This window comes from Gavia stellata, chromosome 4 (assembly GCF_030936135.1).
Source record: "Gavia stellata isolate bGavSte3 chromosome 4, bGavSte3.hap2, whole genome shotgun sequence".
In the NCBI taxonomy this organism is placed as follows: Eukaryota; Metazoa; Chordata; class Aves; order Gaviiformes; family Gaviidae; genus Gavia; species Gavia stellata.
In genome coordinates this window covers 67,787,272-67,807,178 of record NC_082597.1, presented here as the reverse complement: position 1 = coordinate 67,807,178, position 19,907 = coordinate 67,787,272, and the positions used below count along the sequence as shown (strand labels likewise).

At 48.1% G+C, this 19,907-nt stretch overlaps 1 protein-coding gene across 1 annotated transcript; it reads right to left on the bottom strand.

Moving 5' to 3' along the window:
- Nucleotides 1-147: 147 nt before the first annotated feature.
- DDX11 (DEAD/H-box helicase 11) lies at nucleotides 148-19,491 on the bottom strand. Its single transcript, XM_059815944.1, has 26 exons — nucleotides 19,411-19,491; nucleotides 18,938-19,174; nucleotides 18,515-18,601; nucleotides 16,728-16,885; nucleotides 15,545-15,590; nucleotides 14,897-15,004; nucleotides 14,246-14,333; nucleotides 13,567-13,769; nucleotides 12,842-12,994; nucleotides 12,692-12,738; nucleotides 11,818-11,897; nucleotides 10,491-10,535; nucleotides 10,301-10,368; nucleotides 9,742-9,780; nucleotides 9,141-9,264; nucleotides 8,482-8,619; nucleotides 7,891-8,003; nucleotides 6,335-6,407; nucleotides 5,895-5,998; nucleotides 4,948-5,097; nucleotides 2,322-2,390; nucleotides 2,043-2,143; nucleotides 1,543-1,627; nucleotides 851-926; nucleotides 520-674; nucleotides 148-405 (listed from the first exon to the last, which is right to left on the bottom strand). The coding sequence occupies exons 1-26, from the start codon at nucleotides 19,474-19,476 to the stop codon at nucleotides 376-378; spliced, it is 2,643 nt and encodes an 880-aa protein (XP_059671927.1). The 5' UTR covers nucleotides 19,477-19,491; the 3' UTR covers nucleotides 148-375.
- Nucleotides 19,492-19,907: the final 416 nt, after the last annotated feature.

Here is a 19,907-nt window from a genome sequence, read left to right as displayed (position 1 = left end):
CCCCCTACGCTTGGTGGTTGATGGGAAAAGGCAGATGTGTTCAGTCAAAGTAATTATACTCTGCATACTTAAGTGTTTGCCTTGAAAATATTTAATCAATTTAAATAAAACCTTAACAGCTGTAAACAAATAGGAGCCTGCTGCTACTACCTTCACCTGCCTCAGACCTACAACCAGTTTCCCTCCTGGTTATGGTGCTGAAGGCTGTCTCACCATCATAGTGCTCAGATACTGAACAGCAGGCATCCACAAAAGAGGCAGAAGGCTGAGATTCACAAACTCCTTGGTACATAAAAGCAGGAACTTGTGTTGCTTCAGGTGTTCTTCAGAGGTGTAGCTCACAGAGTTGACCTACAGCTTGTTCTCTGGTCCACATCACAAAGCATCCGACTTCCCTCGATGAAACTAAGAACATACAAAAACAGACAGTTTGTCCTGGCCTTACTCTAAAGTGATGGTTTGAGAAAAGTACATATGAGTACAGTGGGAAACAGCTTTGGTAGCAGTACAAGTTCTGACCTTTCTTAACTCTGCAAACGCTGATCCAAAGGCAGGTTTCACCTGGGTTCTCTCCCTGATCCACTGTGGCAGTTTGTTAAAGATGGCAGGGCGTGCGTACCTGTGGTCCAGGAGCAGGATGCTTGCAAAGTCCTTCTGATGGCGAATGGCTCTGCCTGTACAGAGTGTACAACCACATTAAAATGGCCCACTCAAGGGTTTTTTCTCAGGCAAGGAAGCTCATGTTCCCATCATCTGTACTTAGACTGATGGGTAATCCTTTTTCCCCACCTCTTACTTCAGTGCAGTCACATTTCATATCCCCTAGCCTGTCCAAGGAAGGATGAATTACCTATTGACTGGTTTACTGCCTTCATGCACAGGTTTTCAATCAGCACTCTGCTAGGTGCCTGGCCAGCAGCTCTGGGCTGGAAAAGAGAAATAGGTAAGACTGAAGATGAGGCAGATGTAAATCAAATTAGGGAGTCTTAACGACAAAGTGAGGCAAATGCTTTTACCCCTGCAGAGTGAGTAGGTGGCCAAGCAGACCCCAAGCTGAGTAAGGAGGGACAGAAGAAAGGCTGCAGTCAGAAAACTATGTTGAGCATTCACAAAGAGCCAGCCCACAGCCCCCTTGAAAGCAGAAAACTTGTCCCCAGCTGACCAGGAAGAGTTTTTCCAGTGGGCAGTGAGAAAGAACAAGTGAGACAAGAGAAAAAGTGATCCTGGCAAGCAGCTTCTACCACCCTGCCACCTCCTCTGGGGTGAAGGGACCTTGCTCTCCTTGGAACAAAGTGTTCCCAAGGAGCCTCAGTGGTGTTTCCCTCCACTGAGTTTCTTCCCTGTGTTTAGAGCCACCTGTACATGTGCAGCATGGAGAAGTCTGGGCTCTCGGTACCACACAGTCTGGGAAACCAGGACAAGCTCAAAGAAAAAAAAAAAAAAAAAAATCTTTGAAGGCAACCCTGGGACTCACGTGCTGGGAGGAAAGTTAATACTAAAAAGCAGAGGTGAAAGAGGCAGAGGTGTAAGTGTCTCTGTTACCATTGTTTTGTCAAGCCAAGTCATTTTTTCCTGGAGCTCTGGAGATTTAATGTTGGGGTAAGGCATTCCCACCATAATCACACACCTGCAAGGGAGGACTGCATTATTCTTAATGTCTCATCCTAGAGCACTTTGCCAATAGACTGATAAATTAGAGGTCACTGCACCCCTGAAAGACAGCCAGCCCTGAAAACCAAAGGCAGCAATAAAGCACAGCAGTCTGACAAGCATGTTCTGAACGGAGAGCTGCAGAGCGATTCAGGGTGCCAGAACAAGGGATTATCTAGCACAGCAAGCCTAACTGCATTACTCACACAAAAAGTATTCTGGACAAGCGGGTTTTAAACTACCCAGCAGACTTGGTCCCATTGGTTTAAGCATCAGCCCAAGCCATGTGCTCCCCAGGATTTTCTATCTATGCAAGTACTGATGTGTCCATCCTGCTTGGAGTCACCACACCACAAGCCTCGTGCTCACCTTCCAAGGAGCAGCCACCTTACCTTCCCAGGTCATCAGAAAAGTTGATCCCTTCGCTCATTTTGCCTCCAACAACAGAAAGCAGCAGGGCCCCTGTCATCTGTCCTCCTGCCTGGCTGCAGCGCTGCAGGAGAGGGACCAGCAACTTAAACCAGAACAGGGAAGATTTCTGTGCATCAGAAACACTCCCACACCTGAGCTAGAGCCCTCTTTCCTCGTTTAAAGCTGCAGTGCCCTCTTCAGCAGCACTCCCGTACACACCTGGGATGCCATACTCCCACCAGCCTGCCAGCTCACCTTACCTTTATGCACTTGGCATATTCCACCAGCACCTGCTCCACCTGGTTGGCCTTCTTAGGCTCCTGAAAGATCTGTCACAGGCAGTGTATCAGTTGCAGCAACAGGAAGCAAACAGTTTAAAAGAAAGCAATCGTTTTACTGCTGTGCCATTAAACAGCACATGGAACTAAGATCAGGGAAGGGCAAATTGCCTGAAAAAACAAATTAGCCAGCACCTTTTGCCTCCACCCTGGAAAAGCACTGCATGCTCACTACAGCACTTTTCAACTGGGCTCTTGAAGGGAGCAGCAGCTGCTCCTGCCCCTCCAAAATTCCTTTTCAGCTCTGGCAGACTTGTCTAATTCTGCAAGAAGTTACAAGTCATCTGAGAGCTGAAAGGCAGGAAAGCAATGAGCACCTCTTCCATCTACAAATAAAGATCCAGTGGGGTGAGGAGACCCTCCAGCTGCATGATCTTGGAGGACAGTGACAGGACCAATCAATTCAAATCACCAATTAATTCCAAGTAATAGCTCCCCTTGCCCAGTGAATAAATTAATTTTCTATGCAAAGCTGTGCTGGTTTTGGCTGGGAGAGAGTTAATGTTCTTCAGACTAGCTAGTATGGGGCTGTGTTTTTGATTTGTGCTGAAAACAGTATTGATTGATAATATAGAGATGTTTTCATTATTGCTGAGCAGTGCTTACACAGAGTCAAGGCCTTTTCTGCTTCTCACCACCAGCGAGCAGGCTGGGGGTGCACAAGAAGTTGGGAGGGGACACAGCCAGGACAGCTGACCCCAACTGACCAAAGGGATATTCCATATATGACGTCATGCTCAGTATATAAAGCTGGGGGAAGAAGAAGGAGGGGGGGGGACATTCAGAGTGATGGTGTTTGACTTCCCAAGTAACCATTACATGTGATGGAGCCCTGCTTTCCTGGAGATGGCTGAACACCTGCCTGCCCATGGGCAGTGAATGAATTCCTTGTTTTGCTTTGCTTGCATGTGCAGCTTTTGCTTTACCTATTAAACTGTCTTTATCTCAACCCATGAGTTTTCTCACTTTTACTCTTCCGATTCTCTCCCCCATCCCAACCGAGGGGAAGTGAGCAAGTGGCTGTGTGGTGCTTAGTTGCCGGATGGGGTTAAACCATGACAAAGAAATATGACTTTATGTATGCTTTTATGTTATTCTAGCATGCCTAATTAGTTACCGAAAGCCCCTGCAGTTAATTGAGCTGCATTTTGAGAGACGCTGCACCTTGGTGTAAATCACAAGTTGTTTTCCTAGTAAACAAGAGGTGCAACATCTATCTTTCTTGTGACAGTAAAGAACCTAAAGGATGTGTTTTCTCTTGATTAGCAAGAAGTACTATCAAATTTTACCAGCCAGAATCAGTCTCTCAGTAGAAAAATAACTGGCAATTACAAATATAAGCCAAGACTATTTAAATTAAAAGGTAGCTATTTAATCCTTTGATTTAAATTAATTTTCCCTGTGTAATTTATATATAATCCCAGTGTGATCTCACCACAGCCACCTCAGGAAAGACTTTAACCTTCCTCTGCTATGATATGATCTTGTGTGTGGGCAGCTGAAAGTCACACTTGCTGCACTTCTACCAAATTGCTTTGCTAATGCATATCCAATTTGCTGGAGACTGCAAAGGCCGAACAAGAACAAATCAGAGTTGAAAGGCAGAGCAAGCTGCGTGGTTGTGGCACAAAGCCTTGGAGGCACCAGGCAGACCACTGGGACCCTGACAGAACACACCTGAAAGGCACCATGAGTGACAGCTGTACAAACACACAGGGAAGCTGAAGTATAGTGCTTCCACCACAAAAACATGGAGGCGGATCCACATGCTAGAATGCCTGCACCAAGGCTGTGAAATATCTGGGACTGTGCTCTCCTAATCCATGTGGTAAGTTATTTAGCTTTTAGTAAACAGAAGTCACAGCCAGGGTATATGTAGTTCTTTTTTCCCCCCTGGCACACGATCCCAGACGCCTGCCCCACACTCTGAGACAGTCAGACTGCCTGACCTTCAATACCCAACCTTCAAATACTCGTGAGAGTCACTGCAAAGATTTCATATTTGCAGCGATCTCCCCATTCAATGTTTCTCATCACTCCTTCAACAGGAGTCGCCACTGCTAGTCTTTCAATTCTCCACTCTGCACTTCTACTAGAAGGAACAACACTATTTGTTCTGTGAACTGCAGTCTGGTCCCATTCTGTGTAGCCCTTAGTTGTGCTTGTCAGTGTTCAAGGGGCACATAGCTGAGCCTGGGAAAAACAAATTCCCTGTAAGAGCTCAACCTGAAGAGCCCCCCAGCCACATGGGAGCAAGCTTGCTGGTTACGGAAAGCGAGGATTATCTCCCCCCATGGCAACTACACAGACCGTGCACTTGAAGAATCTATAGCTGCATTTAATCTAATTTAGATCCCAGCTCAGTGATCAGCTGCCCGGGAAGTATCATTTATTCATTAGTGGAGGGATTGGCTAGATAAACATCTGCTCTGCTCTGCTGTGCAAAGTATGAGAACAACTCAGCGAGAGAGGCCTGTAATGCATAGGTAATTGTTTGATTTTTGAAACCTCCATTTAAAGTACCGACTGCCCCCGGCTGCACAATTACCTTCTTCTTAGTTGCCAGGCGGGTGAGCAGCCCCGTTTTCTCCCAGTATGCATACACCTGCTTCTCATATTCATAGGAGGGGAAGAAGCACACCACACCCCCTGGGACCACGTTGCACAGGTTGCAAAGGATTCGACCTGTCTCATCCATCTGCAAGAGAGACAAGAGCATATTGCATCTGACAGGAGCTCCAGCTAATGCCGCTCCAGTTCAGTGCTCAATCCCAGGATCACACCTCTCCTATGACATGCCTTAGGGAAGGAAAAATGTGGGAAATACACCATGTCAAAGAGAGCTCTCTAGGGGAGCTGGGAATTACCAAAAAGCTCTTTGCTGCTCGGCCTCTCCTCCTAATCCAGGGTTTCTGTTACTGCTGTGGAGCAGTGGCCATTCAGGAAAGGAGGGTTTATGTCCGTTGTCCCAGTGGATGGGACCTGTCACACTAGAACAGATGCGGAGAGCTAGCTACCACATGTGGCAGAGATTCAGCAGGGGCAGAGCAGATCTAGTGTCTGGCCTTGGGTGCTTACTGGCCCACCAAAGGAAGAAGGAAAAAGTGCAGAAATATCTGCTGCCACCCCTACGGTTTGGGCTGTACTCTGCAGGGCTGCCATGCTCCACTGTCACTGAGCCCTTCAAACTGTGAAGCACAGTCAGAAATCTCCTTCTGATGTCCAGCATGCCAATGCAGGATCTCAGCACAGCCAAACAGGAGTTGCTAGTATTCCGCGTCTCTAATAGCCACCTCTCAGCAGGCAGCTCAAAACCCCTTTTGCTGCTCCTCTTTCCCAATTACTTGGCAACACACCTGCCCCAAATCCCATGGATTTCCCATGCCACGGCTTTTGATCAGCCCACCTTTCAAACAGAAAGCACACTGTCCTATGAAACATAGGCACGTGAAGCAAAAAAGAGATACCAAGAAAGGGAACAAAGGAAAGACTGACCATCTGGGGCAGGTCTCTAGTCTGGTAGGTGAACTCCAGCTGCTGGTTGGAAGGACCACTGCAGAAGATTATGGGTAAAATGTTTTCCGGAGGAATAACGTGTCCTGAAGACAAAAACAAGCAGTGAGTCAACATCACCGCTGTGTGCACAAACCCCACCCCACTAGCTGAACAGCTTTACCTGCGTGCAGTGAGGCACGCATTTGCCTAAGTCACTCAGCTGCTCTGACTTCCATTCCCTGAGCTCCTAGCAAGAAGGCACAGCACGCTGCCTGCTGATACTGGGGAATATTGGAGCGGAAGGGACATAGCACCCCTTTGCTGCCGTGAAAGGCGCCATGTTGCTTAGAGCACTGACAAAACAGCGCCAAAAGGCAAACTGCAACACTCGGGTCCCGCAGACAGATTATGACTCTTCCCTGCCACCCTGGCACACTCACCACAAGAGAACTCCACAACACGTGCAGGGTCCACACCAGCACAGGACAGCAGCTGCTCTCGGAAATCAGCCACCTATGAACCACAAGACAAAGAGAGGTAAAGCACCAGCGTCCCAGAAGACACTACACAGCTACATCGGTACTGCTCCTTGAGCACCAGTGTCGAGGCAGAGGTGGTCAGCTCCGTCCGGTGGGTTGCTGGCACAGGGGAGACAGGCTCCTTCCGTGATGAGAAAATCAAGGGCATGGGAATGCGGAGCATACAAGCCAGGGCTGGGAGGCGTGCTGGAGTCCAGGGCACACAGAAGGAGAAAGGGCCTGCATACATCCTGCAAGGTCAGCCACGGCCTGAAGCCGCGGCCGAGCAGAGAGCTCACCTACCTCGGCGGCGCCGGTGCCGGCAGGGCCGCCCGGCCCCGAGCACTGTGCCCCGGGGGCTGCAGCCCACCGCCGCGCCCCAGCGCCTCCGCCGGGCGAGGAGCGGCAGCGCCCCCTGCCGGCGGCTCGGCCCGAGGCGACGCTCGGCCGGCGGCCGCGCTCTGCCGCGGGGCCCCGCCGCACCCCGCCGCGGGGCCCCGCCGCACCCCAGCCTGCCCGCCGCACCCCAGCCTGCCCGCCCTCCGCCGAGGCCAGGCCGGGCGCCCGGGGCGGACTTTCAAGGTGGCCCAAGCGGAACAGGCAGCGTAAAGGGCGCGGGGGGCTCCCCTTTCAGCGCCCGTGGTGCTGAGCCTTACCATGGCTCCACTGCGCAGGGCAGGTCCCCTACCTGGAACCACCCAGCCTCTTGGCCCAACGCACCCCCATTTCAGACCTCCCCAGGCCCCAAACCCCACTACCAGGACTCCCAAGCACTGCACAGACCACAGCCTGGACTGCAACTACATCCTCTCTCCAAGTCGCAGTCTCAAAGTTTCAAAATTGGAATGGTGGCCTTCCAAAAAGGAGGTCCTGAACTTCACGCCCTCCTTCCCTCCCTTGTCACCACAAGGGCAAAGAGGAAATCTCAGCACATTCGTGTCCAGGAACAGGATAAACATAACTAACCGGGATATCTAACACACTCCACTGCATCTGTACAACACAAACACAGTCTCTTGGGCACTAAAGCAACGGGAGAAGGATGATAAGCTGCCTGCCACCATACCAAGACTGAAGTCTTGATTTTTCTGAAAGATCCCCTATGGGATGGTCCCTGGGGGATCCCTGTCCCTTTAGAAGGTCAGACGGTTTTACAACGTCCTCTGACTGCTGCCCATGCTAGTTCCAACCTACCATGAGCTCAGCCTCAGCCTTGTCTTGAGGACGGGAAAGGCTGACAAGGGTAATCCTGCCCTTACATCTACAACTTTTTGCATAAACAGGCAGCGTGATGCCTCATGCAGGGAAACCATACCAGGGAGATAAAAGGATAGGTAGGAAAAGGTCTTTCCCCACACACGCCACGGGAAGCGAGAAGAGCACATGCCAGTAGGGCCAAGCTGCTATCTTGCCATGCCTGCTTGCAGATAGCACCAGAGACCTCCTGAGAGCCCAGCATAGCATCCTTATTCCCTCACCGGCTGCATGGTGCCCCCAGCAATGATTACAGCACGGCATTCTTCCACCACTTTGGCAAAGTGGACAGCTGGATTCAGCAAGAGGAATTTGAGGCTGCTCTGACCAACTGTGCCTGGGAAAAGGAAAGAGACAACATCAGGAACTAGCTGTGACACACACTCAGGGATATAAGAGATTCTCCCTCCTGTTCCTGGGCACTCTGGCAGGTCGCCACCTCTCAAAACGAGGAACTGCTGCTATTCAACACTGCCAGGGACAGCAGCAGGTTATGCCAGCCTGGAAGTTACCTTCTGCTTCCTGATCCTCCTGGAGTTGTAGAAGAGGCGCAGTAAATTGCAAGACAAAAATCAACATCCAAAGTGGGAGCAGAACTCTGCAAACCCTGGCCCCAATGCCCTTGGTTAAGAATTCCTTTGGGTTCATGAGAGCCCTCGGACAGAGGGAGCCTGCCAGCCTGCATCACGGATGGCACACATATGTTCCGGCAGGGCTGCCGGTTCCCCCCAGGCTCAGGATCTCCTTCCTCACTGCTAGCGAAGCGCCCTGCTTGCAACTCAGGCCACCTCTCCCCAGCTTGCCCTTTCCAGTACCTTGCCTGTTAAGAATGACTCGGCCATCTTGGTTTATATTTGTGAGGGCTGAGAGAAATCCTTCAATCTGCATCAGTGGAGAGGCATTTCGGAGCTGGTCGTTCTCAGCCTCCATGGGAGGGGTCTGGAAAGTACTTGCTGGCCAGAAGAGAAAAGGAGAGGCAGGGAACTTAGGCCACATTTCTGAAAACAGGGACTAAGCACAAAATATAGATGGGTCCTTTCTACAGGAACATGATACCTGGTCTACATACACAGGCAGAGACCAAAGACCCAATAAAGGAGAGAACCCAAGTTCGTTCTTTTTTTTCCTAGCAACGAGACAGATCTGTCTTTTGCACTTGGCACCAATAAACAGAGCTACCCATGGTAGCTCAGGTCCCAGAGCCAGCAGGTCACCGCAGGGCAAAACTTGAGTGCATGCAGTGTAAACATGGAATCACATCATTCAGCTTGGAAGGGACCCCTTGAGATCTTCTAATCATATGTATAATTGCCTAGGTCATCCAGTCAGATATATAAAAAAACACCTGCGCGGGACAGCTTCTGCAGTCTATCGCTCTTCAAATCTGCCTCCTCTCTTTCCTCATGCAGATAGATGCAGGTTCCACATCCTCACTTTGCCCACAGATGGCCAAGTGGAGGATGTCTAAACTCACCCTCTTTATCAGATCCCTGCTGGAGAGTCAGAAGAAAGTTCTGCAAACCAGCCAACTTCTGGTTCTCCTTGTTGGTCTTCACAGCTGTGGCAGGGCCTCCATATCGCTCCACAAACCCAAAAAGCTGCCAAGCAAAAGCTAGTAAGACTATGACTACCAACAGCAGGAATCAGACAAGATAAAAACAGGTTTGCTGGCCTGCCACAGATAAAGTTCCTTGGTACGTGTTCGCAAACCAGCTCAACCAGAATCTATCAGCCCAGAGCTCCCATTACTTTCCTTCACTCATTGAATCAAAACCAAAACAAGTCTTTGATGCTTGTTCCCCCAGTGCAGTGCAGCCTACCAGGCTGGCGAGTTTGAGGCTAAGCAGCACAAAATTTGCACCCACTGGAATACTGTGGTATAGCATGTTGCATGCTTCTCTGCCATACAAGCAAAAGGTAACCTGCCCATACAGTGCTTTTTGCAGGCACCATTTTGTCTGCAGAGCAGGGTGGAGAAGACAGGCTCCCACCCCAGCTGCTGCATCTTCCACTCCAAAATCAATGTGTGAAACAGCATTTGAATGCTGTTGAACATAAAGTCACAGGGGCAGTACCTTCCTACTGATAAGGCTCTTCTCGCAGTAACGCTGAACCTGTTGGAGGAAGACAGAAAAATGAACTGGCATTCAGCATCCCTGCTCCCATCCTGCTGCCCTTGATCCCTGTCCAGCAGGAATATCACTTGCTGTTCTTGCCATGCTCTTGGGGAGGGGTGCACAGTTCTTCATGAGTGTTGCCTCCCAGATAACAGTTAATTACAAAGGCATTGCTTCCAGCATGGAAACACGGTGTTAAGGTGCTGTGTTTGGAGGTTCAAGGGACGGGTTAGATCATCAGAGTAGTATAGTGTCTTCACCCTCATCCCTTACAGTTTAGCTTGACTACAGACAGCCTCTGCACTTGTACATACTTAATTGCTTGCTTCCCTCTACCCCAAGACCACCTATACAGCTCTAATGCACTGTTACCCAGACAGCAGCAGAAGAGATCTATACATTGGCTTGTATAGCCATGCAAGCCTTGGCTCTACTTCCAGCTCTCACACACACTTCCTGATAACCTTGAACAAGCCACCACCACCTGTGCGCTAGCAGATGACAACATTTGCATTACCTTGAAGAGGTTGATATTGTCAATCTGGCTCTGAAACAGAAAGTCATTGATGGATTTTAGCACTGTCCCTGAAAGAAAGGGGGGGAAAGGAGAATAAAAATTATTAGCTGCTGGGCCTGCAGCCCCTTACTGCCCACAACTATGTCCCTGACTGATGACTGCATACCCCAGGTGTTCACTCCAGTCTTACCTGTTTGGGAAACTGCCTGACAGCTAGGATTTTGGCTCACATTACCTGTAAAACATGAAATGGATTCAAGGAAGGCTTACAATGGGTCTGTCTTAGAATTAAGCAAGAGACTAACAACTGAGCTGAAAGGGACACCACACCAGGACAAAACCCAAGAAATAACTACACATCTGCAAAATGTAGCTATACAGACAAAACATCAGCTCCTGCTCAGTTTTAATTTCCCCTGTAGGGTAGCCCTACATTGTAGGACAAGTGTGCTGCTGCATCCTAAGAAACGCCACCTACATTCCTTCTGTAGCAGGAGGCAGCAGGTAGGGTGGGTGCATACAAATGCTCACATACTACGTAGTCATCGTGCTGCAAAGATGAAGGGACAGGAACTGCAATGCATCCCTCACCCCTCCTCAATGCAGCAGCAGGGAGGCGCATAGGCTGACAGGTGATTGGGAAGAGGGGAAAACCTGAGGACAGCTCCGTGCCCAGACCCGGACAGCCAGAACAGGATTAATTGCTGCCACTCACTGCATTTTATGTCCTAGCGTTTAACACCCACCTCACATCTCACTTTTGCAGCCTCAATCATAAAGCTGTGCACAGGCTGCATTTTTTAATGAAAGCGCTTAACTGAGTGTGGGGAAGAGCAGACTGGCAGGAACAGGGTGGGAAGAGAAGTATACATTTGAAAGAAGGGCAGAGAGCACCACCAGGCCCCTGACCCAAAGAGCTGCATTTCCCCTGGGCATGGAGGAAGTTCTTCATGAACTTATGACAGGCTCTCCTCAAGGCACACTGAGGTCTCACAAACAGATCATTAGAGGAAATGCCACTGGATTGAAAAATCACAGCAAAACAATATTTTTTCCACACAGGAAAGGCACCACTCAAGAAAGATTCATATTGCAGAGGCACGCCTGACACAGGTAGAGGCTGTGCCACCAGATGACCTAGGAGATTTATTCTGTGCTGCTCTTATGCTGTCCTGATCACGGTCACACATCTGCTGTATTCCTCACTTAGCATCCTACCTCGCCACCACTCAAATCAGATATAAAACCCACACAGAAAGAGAGGGAAACTGCCTCTACCAACTAATGATGTCATCTGCTGCTCCTCAGCTAATCAAGGAGAGGGGTACAGGCAGACACCAGTCGACATCCCCATATTACAAAACAGCCTGGGAAATAAAATTACTGGCATCTGAACCTATACATGAGCAACACCTCCCCACAGATTCTGCAGAGGGGGAAGGGGTACAGCACCCTGAAGAAGCACCAACTAGCTCAGAGTCTATCAGCATCCCTGGAGATAGAATAGGTTTGCTTACCTCCCAGCATGGCCACAAACCGCTCCAGCAAATACAGGATCTGCTTAATGTACATCAAGTTCTTTGCCTTCAAACGTTTCCTATGAAAAATGAGACAGGTATAAGGCCCCAAAACATCTTCAGGGACTAACTCACAGCAGCTGAGCTGCAGAGACAAGCACCTGAACTCCCCTTCATTTTGGGGAGACAGGAACCAAGAATGATTTCTCCCAGGCTCACTCTCCCTATTTGTGACAGGGCATAGACCCTTGGATATCCTGCCCAAGGTCACCCCAGAGCACTCACCCATGCACCCCACACTGTTCCTACCATCACCTTTCTCCTCATACATTAATTACAGTTTATTACAATGGCAGTGACACCTCAAGTCCCTGTTGCAATAACGCTCCACAATTTCAAAGTTATTAGCATTAAGCGCAATAATCAACCACTGCAGGGATGACAAGATGCAATATTTGGCCAGAGCCAAGAAACACATATAGCTTCCTCCTCCTCAGAGCTTACTGCCTCTGCCATAATGCCAGTCAGCACATGAAAGACTAAGGTCCAGTAGAGACATGAAAGACCAAATCTTTTGAAACTCTGCATCACAAAGCAGAACTGATTAGAGGGAGATACTGGGAAAGGAACTGAGAGTATAAAGGAAAGCCAGAATCCTCAGGGTATCCCCCTTCTCACTGATTCATACCAGCCCCAGGAGTCTGACTTAGATGGATTCGAGACAGATAATGAAGCAAGTGGCTTTTCATCTGCAGAAGTATTAATGCAAATAACCTTCCACCATGGATAAGCAAGAAAGACCCTGCAGACATGAGACAAACCATGGCAACACACTGCCTGCCACTGTTGTGCTATTTTCCTCTGAGCTCCTCACCTGTATCGCTCCATGTACTGCAACAGCTGGGAGTGGGCACAGCATAGCTATATGAACAAAAAAAGGAGCTGTTATTACGAAGGGGTCAAGAAAGGGTGTGCCGCTGGATGCAGAGCTCACTCACAATTAACAGGCCAGGCTATGACTCACCTGAGAGCCACTGACCTCCGCACTATGGATACAGGTGATGGTGTCTATGAGGTTGTGGGCCTCGTCAATGATTACGATCTGGTCCTTCAGCTTGATCCCAGCAGCGCTCCTCGTAGGCTCGTGCAAGAGCATCTGATAGGGCAGCACCACCAGCTGCAGGAGAAGCACACACTGCCCTGATTCTAGCTCTCATCCTTACAAACATATCGTACTCCCTAACCATTCATTAAAGGCCCATATCAGACGGCCTCACAGAATTCAGTCAACTTACTCTTATTATGGGAAAGGTAGGAAGAGACAGGAGCACATGCCTGAGAGGGACACTGGGATGTAAGCTAAAGAGAAATGATTATGCTACAGCCGCATATCGGCTCAGGTTACCTTCCAAATCTCCTTTGAAGCACTGAAAGCACGTCTTCTGATAGAGAACCAAGCAAGGAAGAAGAGCAGTGGCAAGAGCTAAGATTACATCCATGTGTCAGTATTGCCTCAGAGTTATTGAGCCTTTCAAGTATTTCAGAATGCTGAGACTACTCACAGCCTCCCTATTAACTACAAATGGGTATTCTTCTTTTCCTTCACTTTCTTAGCAAAACTACAGCTGACAGAAACACAGCCTGTTTACAAACTCCCACAATATTGAGAAACAGTACTGGAGGGAGCAAGCAATTGGTTTATTCTTAGAGGCCCTGGCATTAATTCCGCTAAAATTGTGTACACCTTACCTGAGCAGCAGGAATGGCGTATCGACTCCCATAATATGGGCAGGCTTTGGTCTCCCTTCCCAAAGCCACCAACTGCTCAATATCCTTCACTTCCACCAGAATTTCATCACGGAGAAACTGCATTTGCTCATAGGAATAAAACGGGCATACAGTGCGACTCACACGTCTCTTCTTCCCTTCTATCTCTTCATCACTCTTCTTCTCTAACAGCAGAAGTCAAAAGAAAGCTATGATCAACACATAGCCTAAAACAACCACTTTGCAGAACCTCCTGGATTTCAAAGGAGGCTTTGTCATGCATATTTTTAACCTATCATCTATTTAAAAATTATTGAGCAGTAACATTTCCATCTCCACAGTGGACGCTACTCTAGCCAGTTAGATTTAGCCATGTAACATCTTCCAATGTTTCTAGTACTGAGTTACAAAGACGAATATCCTTCTGTTGCGGAAGTCCTGACGTACTTAAGGCACTCAGAAAATACATACGGATCTCAGCATCATAGCCTGGAGGACAAGAAAAGTAAAAGCACTAAGGATCTTTAGCTCTGCTCCTCCAACCTGCCATTTTCAAGCTCCTACCACTCTCTTGCTAGAACTGATTGGCAGAGCACACTGTCTCCAGACTCTCATACCAGCTTTATCAGCAATTGCTTCCCCAGGCTGGAAGTGTTCCTACCATGTTTATTCTTTTGCATCTCCATGCAGCGGTCATTGATGAGCTGGAGAGCCCCCAAGCGTCGCACCTCCTCATTCACACACAGGTTCTTGGACATGCAAAGAGAGGAAGCAGTAGGGAGTCATTTAAGCACTGAGTGCCCCCTGTGCATCCTTTGCTGTAAAATAAAAGATTGCTTTAAAGCAATCTCAGGCCAGATTCCAAAATGGAAAAGTCTATCAGTCAGACATTGCATACTAACTGTTACAAATATACTCAAAACCCATAAAAACTTAGCAAGGAGAAAAAAAAATGAGAAAAGGTGCACTGAGATGGCTCACTGCTACACAGCAGCTTCTAAAAAATGATGCCAGCAGTAATACTAAGAGGAACGCCTTCCCAGTGACTCAGACATCTGTAATATTCCACATCAGAAAAGGTAAATCAGATTTTTGCATTTACATCGAAGGGTAAATGGCCAAAACACAGCTCACAGAAAAATGTACATCACACAGATCTGTGTCATGACCCATGACTGCTTTAGTTTTTCAATGAGAGATTCAGTCAGTCCCCGAGATGCCTTCTGAGGCATCACATCCACACACCTTCTCACTAAGTCTCTCATATTAAGTTAACATGCACTCTGGGTCCCTTGTGAACAATACCACATACCTGCCTGGATCCCAAGGAGACCAGACGTGTGCCTTTGCCAAAAGGACTTTTTTGCACCTCACGCACAAACTGAGACAGCTGGGAGTGAGTGCGGCTGCAGTAGTAAATCTGCAATGAAGAAAAAAAGGGAAGACAAGAAGAAGATGGAAGCCAATTCCCTACCTACAATCAATCCTGCAAGGAAGCAGCCAAGCATCTCAACAAGGTTAATCTTGCTCAAGCCTTGAAAACACAAGGGAAGGCACATCTCCGAGTGTCACCTTACCACTGTTGAAGCCAAAAACCTTACCTTTGCTTTCTCCTATGCATTTGCCTTTGTTTCCATTTAATTTTCCAAGGTCCCTATAATAGCAGGGACTCACCATTGGAGAGTAATAAAAAAGTGTTTCTTGAAGTGTGCTTTTACAGCAAGCCACAGCAAAAATTCAGCAGTGTTAGCAGAGCAGGCTGCTTAGGCAGCCAGTGTAGTCCAGAAGGAGATGAGCACAGCAGAACTGGTTGCTATTATCAACAAACTTGGCAGTTCTTGGATGCTATTTCCTAAATCCTTCTGTACCGCATGACTCTGGGAAGGGTGCAAGGAAGCCATAGTTCTGCTCACTCCTACACTGTTCTATGAGGTGGCACTATTTACTTTACTCATCTCACCTTAGTCACATGCTCCTCTTCCACATCATCATCATCTTCTTCCAGCCTAAGAAAAGAGAAAGCTCAAACAGTTTCCTTTCAGCAGATCACTGACAGTTAGAAACAAATGATGCTCTACTACAAGAGAGAGTTCTCAGGAGAGATGGTTCCGTCACCTCAAGAACAGCCTCAGATCTTCACTCAGGAGGTAAAAGAAAAATCAACTTTTTAAGAATAGCGTAAGTGTGCACAAATCAAGTCAAACCTTGCTCTTTAAAACAAAAATGTCTGTAGGGTTGTGTCTTTAGCAACTTCCAACACTTTTTTTTTTTTCTTCCCTTTTAAATCTGGGGCTTCTAAGCCCTGAGCATAAGCTAATCAGTGCTATAGTATTCTTTGGTGAGCTTATTTATTTATTTTTGTAAAACTTTCCCTTTAGAGACAATTTACCACCCTCAAGCTATTGCATAAAGAAAAGCTTCAGGAAGATATTTAGCTGCCATAGAGTTCCTCAAAGGCAACAGCAGTTTAATGTTTGATAAACTACAAGTAAACGAAGTAGTTAAGTGTTTTGCAATTTTTAAGGCAGGAGGATCTATCTAGATACTAATTAGTAAATTTGTATTTTAAATGTATTTGACATTTCATGCTGAAGTATGGCTTCTGGCTTTCTGCATAAAGCAAATGTATGAGAGATAAAAGTGTGTATGGGGTTTTCATGCTGAAGCTTGGTCTTTAGAAATGTGAACATCTGTCCCTTTAGAGTATCAAAAGATGCCAGCGCTAATCTGCAGGACTGATAGCTTCATCTGATGCCATGAGTTCCATTTCGCTTTTCTAATGCAAGGAACTTGATCTCAAGTCATCCAGAGGCATTCTTTGGGAAACTGGGCGTGGATAAAGGCAGGACATTGACACACATTTTAAGAAAGACGCACTTTTCTCAGAAGGCACTTCAGGTCACTCTGATCAGTCTAACAAAAGCTTAAAAAACAGAACAAATCAGAATAAAATAAAATAAAAAAACACCAAACCAACCAATTAAACAAACAAACCCCCAGAACAACCACTACCTTACACAGCTTGAATGGGGGAGAAACTCCAGATCTGTACAGTCACATATGAAATCCTTTTAATTAAGGCATGCCAAAAAAGATACAGAAAACAATTCCTTGGAATGGAACTCCCTCATTCCTGTCCTTACCCAGATACCATTTTCTTTTCTTCGTCACTCTCATATTCAGCAAGAATCAGCTCCTCCTCATTGTGGTCCAACTGCTCTAGAACATCCACTTCAGCTCCCTCTGAAAGAACCTCCTTGCTGAGCTGAAGAAGGCGCTTTGTCTCGTCCTCCTCAGACCTCTGAAAGGAACACATGACCACGTTATTTCTCATACAGAAAGAGAGGTAGGACATGCATTGCTTTATGCCACAGACAGGTCAGAAGACAGCACTGCCCCCCACTCATAACACAGGGAATGCCTTGCTGGGTAAACCCCCAGCAGGACAAGCAAGGGTGTCTGAAGCTGTTCAGCCCCACAGAATGCAGGTGATATCAATGACCAAAGACTTGCTCACACAGACATATATGAATGGGAAACATAAAAAACCTTCTGTGCAAAAGGTGCACTGAACTACTAGATCCTGAAATGACAATATCAGTGTAATCCAATATTAGTTGCCTCAAGTGGCCCATAAAAGATGACTGAGAAAAAAACCAGTGTGTAAAAAAACCCAACCAAGCAAACATATCAGGACATAATTAAACACCCTATCCACACTTAACTCAAAGCTAGGATAAACTCAGCACCTGTTTTAGAATGCACAGCACAAGATTTCTCTTGCTGCTTTTTCTTCAGTTACATGGTTCTTATTCTAACATAGGTCTACCCCTCTACAAAAAAAAAAAAAATCCATTGAACTGTTGAAGAATAGTTTTTCTGATTAATTTTGTGTTCTGATAAAGAAGAGTTCCTTTTTTCAATCTGAAAACAGTATCTTCCAACTTCAATGAATGTTCTTTTACCATGGCATTATGAGGAAAAGCAGTTAGCAAGCACTACAGAGGAATCAGTTGCCTTCCTAAATCTCTATAATATGTCTCTCATTTGCTTTCTTGCTTTTTATCATGCTTTTTACTTCATATGCTCTTCATCCTCTTTTAAGAGACAAAAGTTCTTTGTTCCACTTATTTCTTATTTGCCAATCACCTCTGAACCTTTGCTATTTCTGCCATATCCTTTTGACAGGAGTTGACCAAAACATAAGACTGCACGTGAGATGGAGCACACTAGAAGCTAATAGCCTGGCAGCCTAGTAAGTCTGCCTGTTTGGGGACCTGAAGTGGGTATTTCTGGGAAGTTTGACTCATACCATCAAAAAGCTCTTAGAGTCAAGGGTACTGAACACAGTTCACCCATCTAAATGGCAGAAAAAAATATCTCTGTGAACATTTCATATGTAGAAAAGAGACATTTCTGAACAATACAATCACATTTGCTATGAAAATAAACAAATACAATTGTTCCCTACTGGTGACCAAAGTACAACCAAAGCCTGACCTGGCTTTTTTGGAGGGCACTTCTGTTCCCATGATCTTAAATTTAACCCCAGTTCTACAGGTTTTATTCCAGAAGTACAGAGTGTTCACACATGCTCATAAAACAGAGAGCTTTCAAAAAAAACCCAACCCAAATCCAAGTATTAAAGCTTTTAAAACAAAAGCAGAAGGCCATCAGAACACATGCCCTTTCTATCCTCACACAAGCATTGTCACAGGAAACTCTTTATGCACAAATTGCTTTTCACATCTGTACTTTAAAAATAAAATCTAACCAAAAATTTTGGATGGCCAATTTCAGCAACCTAACACAAAGAACTCCCCAAACAGATGGGTTGGAAAATTCAGTGTTAAGTCGCAGATATAAGCAAGTATGAAAAACACTCAAGGTAACCAAAACAGAAAGTTCTAGTCTCTGCAGGATTACTCACCTTCCTCTTTGCTGCATACTTTAACTGCACATTATGGCGAATTTTCTCAAGACGATCTTCTCGCTTTTTCCTCCTGATCTGCTCTTCCTAAAACACAGGGAGAGTAAAGGAAGGATGAAGTGTATTTAGTCCTAAACCCTGTGTATAATTACTTGCCTAAGCCCTGGGTATAGAAAAAAATTAACTCTGAAACAATATTGTCAGTACACAGTCCCTTTCTCCTACAGTGCACGCCTATTATATGTAATAAAGTTTCCTATCCTACGCAAGCTGCACAGCACTGCCTCATCCCTCTTAATTGAAACAAAGACCACCATCAAAGTTTGCCTCACTTGTTTTTCCAGTCATCGCCCAGGCTATCAGCCTTCCTGATCCTCACACCTCGTTATTTTACCCGTCCTCTACATAAGAGCATTTCTCAACCTTTAGCCTGTCCACCACCGCCTGCTCTTCTTTCTTCTTCACAAACGCCGTAACCCAGTCCGGTTCGCCAGCGCTGTCTTTGCTCTCCAGGCGTCCCGGCTCAGCTGAAGTCAGCTGCTTCGTCCCCTCCTCTCCACTGTCCTCCAGTGCCAGAAGTCGCGCCTCCTCCTGCCGCTTCTTCTCCTCAAAGTCTCGGAGCCAGGAGAGGGCCCCGCAGATGAGGCTCAGTGATTTTCCCTGCCATACAAGACAAACAAGGGGAGGCTCCCGCGGCGGGCGCGCTGCTGCCACCGACGCTCACACAGGGACGACCCACTCGGTGACAGCCCCTTCGGAGCGGGACCAGGGCCAGACCTGGCTCCTCCACCCCCCCCCAGCCGGAGGGGCCTCCACCCTCCTCCCGGGCGACGCCTCCCTGCCGCCGCCCCAGCCTCCCGGGCCCCGGCTGCCGCCGTCCCGCCGCACTGGCTCACCGTGCCCGTGGGGCTTTCGAAGATCCCGACCCGGCCGGCCTCCAGCGCGCCGTACAGCGCCGCCATGAACCGCTCCTGGATGAGGTAGGGCGTGTAGGGGAACGGGAACCGCCCGCCCGCAGGGCCCGGCGCGGCGCCGCCCGCCACCGGCGGGCACACGGACTGCGCGCCCGCCTCCGCGCCCGCCGCCGCCGCCGCCGCCGCCGCCGCGCTTTCCATCCCGCGCTCCGGCGCTGCCGCCCCGCTTCGAACCGAGCGCCGGAGACGCTCCGCCCCCTTCCCGTGACGCTCCGGTGACGGCCGGCGCGGGGCGGAAGGCCCACACCTGCCCCGGGGCCGGCTGGGCGGCCGACCCTGGCCTGCCGGGCCCCGCCGGGCCGGGCGCTCTTCCTCCGGCAGGAGCGGCGGGAGCACGGAGCCGTCCAGCCGCAGCCTCCCCGCGCCGCTCCGGTGGGACGAGCGAGCCCCGAGGCCCCCGACTGAGACGGGGCCGTGTA

Bases quoted from the DNA above. Each gene is read 5' to 3' on its own strand.
- DDX11 (XM_059815944.1), bottom strand. From the start codon at position 19,476: ATGGCGGCGCTGTACGGCGCGCTGGAGGCCGGCCGGGTCGGGATCTTC. The intron at 18,602-18,937 runs GTTGAGAAATGC...CCTGTGTTTTAG, and splicing joins CGGTGGTGGACAGGCTAAAG to GAAGAGCAGATCAGGAGGAA. The intron at 675-850 runs GTAATTCATCCT...CACTCTGTACAG, and splicing joins GGCAGTAAACCAGTCAATAG to GCAGAGCCATTCGCCATCAG.